The sequence below is a fragment of the Phaseolus vulgaris genome, chromosome 8, assembly GCF_000499845.2.
Source record: "Phaseolus vulgaris cultivar G19833 chromosome 8, P. vulgaris v2.0, whole genome shotgun sequence".
In the NCBI taxonomy this organism is placed as follows: domain Eukaryota; kingdom Viridiplantae; phylum Streptophyta; class Magnoliopsida; order Fabales; family Fabaceae; genus Phaseolus; species Phaseolus vulgaris.
This window is the reverse complement of record NC_023752.2, coordinates 43,369,818-43,376,511: the sequence shown is the minus strand read 5'-3', so window position 1 is coordinate 43,376,511 and position 6,694 is coordinate 43,369,818. Positions and strand designations below refer to the sequence as shown.

The window sequence follows — 6,694 nt, the reverse complement described above, 5'->3', positions numbered from 1 at the left end:
TTTTGACAAACTTTTAATTGGGGCTACATTTCACTGTTTTAGAAGTAGCATTTGCATTTTGCAATACAAACAACAGAAGAAATATTTGAGTCCACAAATATTCATACAGAGGCTGTTAGGCCTAGACATTCAAAATAAAAATCGCTCTCCCTCATACTAAATGTTAATTAGCCCATGGCATATTTCTGGGTCCAGCTTCTTGCGGTTGACTCATACTTATTCCTGTCTGTCTTGTACATATGGGCAATTTCAGGGACCAAAGGATCGTCAGGATTTGGGTCCGTTAACAGGGAACAAATTGAAAGCAACACCTAAAATGTCAAAGATAAACAAAGTAAGCAATGATACCAAAATAAATCTTTTCAACTCGCTAACCATCTGCATGGGATTAGCTCAAAACCTGTCACGTGAACTTGATGCCACAGCAAATTTAATTTCAACTACAACAGTGACAACCAAGGTTTATATGGACCAGAAGAAGACATTCAACTTCATGACACAAGATTACAGAAAGCGACTAGTACAAGTGTTGGGTAGTTGAAAAAGGATGGTCATGAACCAATTTGGTGAAGATGATCCGGCTGTTATGTTGAACTGAAAGATAAACAGTTAAACCAGGACCTGCCACGTTGAACCAGTTTGAATCAAGGTGATCTAGCTAGTCTAAAATATGCTTAATTGCCAAACTAAGGATGAGAGCAGGTCCACTTTTTAGTGTATAATAAGTTCAGCTTGACCACCTTGTAAACTTAACTTTTAGTTAGTGTTTTTTATACAAAATATTTTTTACTTGTTAAATTTTATGAACGGCTTAGGTATTCAATGTTACTATATTTTATAATAGTATAACAAAACTTACTAACATCATCAATAAATGTTTCCTCTTTAGAAAATCAGTTTATTAATTAAAACTTGAAAATATATTTAAATACTGTTAAGTTTATCACAGTTTAACTAATAAATTATGAAAGTATTTGTTATAAAGTAAGAAGTTAATCCTATATAATCAGAAATATTTATTATTAGAAATGTTTTTATTTATTTTTGTATCATATCTTTCATTACTAGAGATATCAAATCCCTTTTATTTAATGTATTGACTTCTTTTTCTCAATATAAATGGAGCATCTGTGCTGTCACAGAAACACATGATTTCATTGGCCCAGTAGACTTAATGTCTCTAGAGGACTTGTTTTGCAAAACGTTCTCCCAAGTTCTTTTCACTATTTTGACGCCTCTGGCTTTTCAAAAGAAAAAAATTGTCTACCAATGCCAAATCAACGTTCTAAATAGATTCTCCCATCTCTTCTAAACATGTTATTAGTATTGAAAAGATGGATAGTTCAAAATTTTCTACTTTCATTGTTGAGTCACCTTATACTCCTATATCCATCTCAAACAACACTTTTGAGACTTTATCAAATGATGTATGACACACCAATCCATTAGTGACACTATTTCAGTGACAAACTAGTAACTCATCTGCTGGTCTCTCTCAGTCACCTTCTCTTAATGCCTGAATCATAGACTATGGTGCAACTGATAAAAAAAGAATTGTAATTGCTTTGTTTTCTCTTCTTTTACTGATGTTACAAATTTGCTTTTTATAATTGTAGCCAATGGTTCAGAAACACAAGCTTGCAACTCTGATATTTGAAATCCTTTACTTGTTATTACCCCTTTTGGTTTTAAATCTTTTGTTACCTTTATTGATAACTAATCAAGATGTACTTGGATTTGGTTAATGAAGAATCGACCAGAAGTTCTTTTCTTTTACTAAATTTCAAACATTTTTTTAGTGAAATCAAAACACAATTTGGTATATTCATACATTTTTTCGTAGTGATAATACTCATGAATATTTGTCTAACCAGTTTTGGCAATTCACGAAATTCAATTTAGCAATTCATGATTCAATGGTATCTTTCATCAAACTGTGTCCTCATACTTCTCAACTAGATGAAGCAACTGGACACAAAGAAACAAGCTTCTTATTGAAACTACTCAAGCACTTCTTATTTCCAGTCATTTCCCACACCATTTTTGGGGAGATGTTATCCTTACATCATGTCTCATTAACTTGATGTCATCATATATTCTTAATGATGGTATCCCACTCTATCATTTTTCCTCTTTCTCATCTATACAACCTCGTTCCACGTGTTTTTGGTTCCACATACTTTGTAGTTTAACTCACACATGGTCAAGATAAAGTTCCTGCTAATCATTCAAATTTGCCTTAGTGGGATATCATATTCTCATAAAGGGTATTCATGTTTCTCTCCCGACTTTTTATAGGTATTGTGTGTTGCTGACATCTCTTTTTATAAGTCTATTTCATATTATACCACTGTTCATTCTAATAATGACAAGTATACCTTCTCATATTATCATTTTTCTTTCAGCACCAAATGGCTCTACCATAATTCAGGATGCTTCTCCTACACCACTTTAGGTATATCAACATTGTTCACAGCCTATTGATATTCTAACATGAGATCCATCTTTGACAAATAGTGAAATAGTGGAGGCCATGCCTGATCCTTCCGTAAGGCCACCTTCCGTACCAGATCTAGTTCCATCTAAAAACAATTGAGCTATTGCTACTAAAAAATGTAGACATTCTACCCATAACCCACGGTACAAACCTTATTCGTTATAGGTAGTGTTATCGATATCTGATAACGAATCATATCATAAAAGATTATATTATGCCTAAAGATTCAAATAACAATAACATCAAAACAGTTGTATTTAAATTTGTTACACCCCCTTTCATAATTTTCCTACAGTAGTTACAAACAATTGTATTTAAATTTTTTTCATCCAATGGATAACAATGTTTCCAGCCTAGATCACTTCTGCGGGATGTTCTTGAAGTGTCCTGTTCATTGGTTATTATGCTGGAAAATAGGAATATTTTTCTAAAATAATCATATTGGAAGTGAAAATGAAAAAGAAAAAAAAATAAGTGAAAAAAATCACTTGAACAGTGGCGACGGAAGGCAGCAGGCGGCGGCGACTGGTGGTCGGCAGTGGTGGCAGGGAGAAATAATCAGAGAAGGTGTAGTGACGGTGACATAGATAAAAAAATGTGTTGTGGATGAAAATAGTTAAATGGGCCCAAAATAGGCCCAAAAAGCTTAATTTTAAATAAGTTCTGATTTTTTAATTATGGTTTAACAGGACATTCAGTATTTAAATTTTAATTAGGATTTTTTATTAGGTTAAGTTGAAATGGGCCTTTGGCCCAAACTTATGTTTCTAAAAAACATAGGGTTAGGTCTTCATGCTGCAGCTTCTTCTTCTTCATGCGCCACATGCAGCTCCTTCTTCTTCGTGCTTCAACACCGTCACAGCATGCACCGCCGCCGCTATTTTTTGGATATCTCCACTTTCCAAATGTGGCCGCCATGGAAAATCCACATCGCCACGCCTTCCGCCATGGCACCGCCATAACCGAAAAGTGATAACACTGGCTTTCCTCATATATTCTAAGAAATATGATTTGCACTTACTTATATACTACAATCTAATCAAAACACATGCTTAAATCTAGAAATGAACATTTTGGGCAGAGGCTAGATATTTGTGGGTGAACGTAGGACTAGATATGTGTGGGTTATCTAATAGTAGAATGATAGCAAGTGACATAATAGGCCCAACAAACCTCATTAGGATAGGCCTTGATATCATCTTATAAAAATGGATTCAAAACTAAGTCAACCTCACCAACTTGCTTGTAAAGTGAAGTTGCACATTTATACACTACAATTTGACCATATATTTAGTCAATGTGAGATCTCCAACATTTTTAGTGGAAGAATAACAAAAACACATGTCAAAACACCTTACAAATGAACAAACCTACCTTGGAAATGGTTAGAGCAGGGCTCCACTGCTCCTTCAATATATCAAGGCAAATGCTTCCATTGCTGTTTATGTTTGGGTGGAATACTTTTGTCCTGAATGCAACCTGAAAGATCCATCACCATACATATAAGTAGGCACTAGATACCAGATTATATAATGTTGATGACAGCATACTACACATGTTCAAATGTACAAAAGGAATTTTGTAGTAAAGGAAATTTCAGCTAAACCATGAAATACTAAAACTTAGCATTTTCAAAAGAATACATGCATAAATTTTATACATTTTTGGCAAATGAAACAAAATAAGGGAAAATACATGCCATTATTGCTTTAAATAAACTTCAAAATAATTGAAGTTAAGGTATAAAACACTACATAAAGTACACTCCTAACTGATATACAAACCTTGGGTGGCTTGAAGGGATAATCTGGAGGGAAATGAATAGTCACTAGGAAAACACCTCCAGCATAAGGACTGTCTGGAGGACCCATAATTGTTGCTTGCCAATGAAACATGTCTTCAGCAACAGGACCTACAATGTTTGGACGTAAGCACATTTTTTTCTTATTTTAAAATAGTGTATAAACTCTTAAATGATAGTGCAACGAAATGAAAACGTGAAAATGTTAGTACCTAACAGTTTATCAAACTATGTTTATCATCCAAAGACTATTAATCTTTTGCTTGTCAGCAAAAAATTACTCTTAAGTAACCAATCAGATTTTATACAAGAGTTCAAATTAAGTTCGTGTCAACCTATAACTTTTTGTTTCAAAAGAATATCAGAGTAAAGAATATTTATTAGAATTAAGATGTTACCACCTTTTCCTTCCCCTCCTCCAAAAGATACTTTTAGAATTGAAAAACTCAACATGTCCTTGCTTGATTTGAGAACTAGATGACAAACCAAGAAAGAACATGATCATGTTTGGTCCTTAAAAATATCCATGATAACATAATCTGATTTGATGACGTTTGGACTACACTCCAGTAACAATATGTATATTTCAACTACAGCAGCCACGGCTTCCTTTATTGCATAATTTTGCTTTATTGCATAATTTTGTCATCAAACACACAGCAGCCAATAGAGGCATGATCCAGGAATTAATATTAACAGGAAATATTCAATCGAGAATGAGATTTAAAACAAATCATAAGGAGAGGTTGGGGAATATGTATCCTATTCCCAGACCCTTAAAACATGTGAAACACAAAAATTACTTTTGGTCCATATAGAAAATCAATTCAGCATTCCACACAAACCCCTAATTATTTCTCCTTCAGCATCATCATCCCACAATAAGTTCGCAGCTCATCACTGCAACACGGAACCAACCAAACACTGCTTTAATCTAAACACAGCCAAGACCAATCTCAAACAACATCCGCGATAACCGATTGAAGCAAATCTCAACTAAAAACTATAAACAAAATTTTCAATTGTAATTTTACAATATAGAACAACTTTCTACTCGATAAACGGAATTATTTTCTTCCTGACCAAACTTAAACTCTAAAGCGTTAAGGCCAAACAAACAACAAATAATTGAAAAAAAAAAGACAAAACATAAAAAAATGGAAGAAATATATACCAGCACTGCAAGAAGTTGGAGGATCCTTCTGCAAATCCTTAAGCTCCTTCAAAATTCGCTTCGACGCCATCGCGAAAACCTAAAGCAGATCGAAATAAGAAATCGAATCAGATCAAAACGCAAAAACAGGCGTGCTAAGAACATAGCATCATACAAATATTTGCATACCTAGAGAAAAAGCAAGAGAGATCCTCCTTCGGATTTGCAACTAAGAACGCAAACAAGAGAGAGAGGGAGAGCCGAGAAAAGGTGCGAGCAGAATTGGAGAATGAAACGAGTTTTTATATAAATAAATAAATGCCCTGTGTTAAGAATCGTTCACTTCTGTGATTGATTGGGTCTGTCTTATTCTTCTATAGTTGGAGATATTAATTATTGCTCCTATTTTATTTAATTAATAATTATTTATTGGTTTCCAGAATGACTCGTCATTCAGGGAATCGTATCAAGGGTACTCAGAAAGTCATCCAGAAATGAGATTAAGTGCACCTTTGAAAAGATTTTTAGCCAATTTATTTAAATTTGCATGAAATACAGTCTTTTTTTGGATTTTTTAAAATTTGCTTTCAAGTGTAAAATTCTTTGCAATAATTCTAAATCTTTGTCATTAAATTATTTAATATGTTTTAGTTAGTTAAATTAATCTGACTTAAGTTGAGGGTAAGCGTTGCAGGATTTTATTCAATATAAGTACCTGGAATATCTTTTATATATTTTTATATATAACTTAATTTTATAGGTTTTTAATTTTTATTTGTGCGCCAAATGGATGGTGTGGAGCAGAACTCCGCGTTGTTTCTACGGAATGAAAAAGTGACCGCCCCTGTTTATTTGTCTTTTTTAATTTTATTTTTAATGTTTGGGCTTATTTTGTTAGAGCTTTCCCAAGGAGTTGAACTTTCGCCACTACGTATTTCCAACAAAAAGAAATGGGAATTTGTTTCTTCCATTACTATAATTACTTTAATTTTTACTATTTTAATTAATTTGAGAATTAAGATTACTAAAGGATAAGTTAACAATAATCTTATATTGAGTCAATTATATTGAGTATAAGTTATTCAACCTTAAAATCATTAAATTTTAATATTACAAACTTAAGAGCAAGTAAAAATTCGATCAAGTTTTAAATTTACTCAATAAAATATTAACCTAATCATCTTTTGATTACATAAGAAAATATACAATGAAACATTCAGTAAGTTTACAAGGATAGAATGTA

The 6,694-nt window shown here is 32.9% G+C and overlaps 1 protein-coding gene across 1 annotated transcript; it reads right to left on the bottom strand.

Annotated features, from left to right (window-relative positions):
* LOC137825819 (ubiquitin-conjugating enzyme E2 10) lies at positions 1 to 5,961 on the bottom strand. The gene is made up of 5 exons (XM_068631605.1): positions 5,641 to 5,961; positions 5,473 to 5,551; positions 4,282 to 4,409; positions 3,872 to 3,976; positions 1 to 311 (listed from the first exon to the last, which is right to left on the bottom strand). Exons 2-5 carry the CDS (start codon positions 5,540 to 5,542, stop codon positions 168 to 170), a joined length of 447 nt encoding a protein of 148 aa, XP_068487706.1. The 5' UTR covers positions 5,543 to 5,551; positions 5,641 to 5,961; the 3' UTR covers positions 1 to 167.
* Between the last annotated feature and the right edge of the window lie 733 nt (positions 5,962 to 6,694).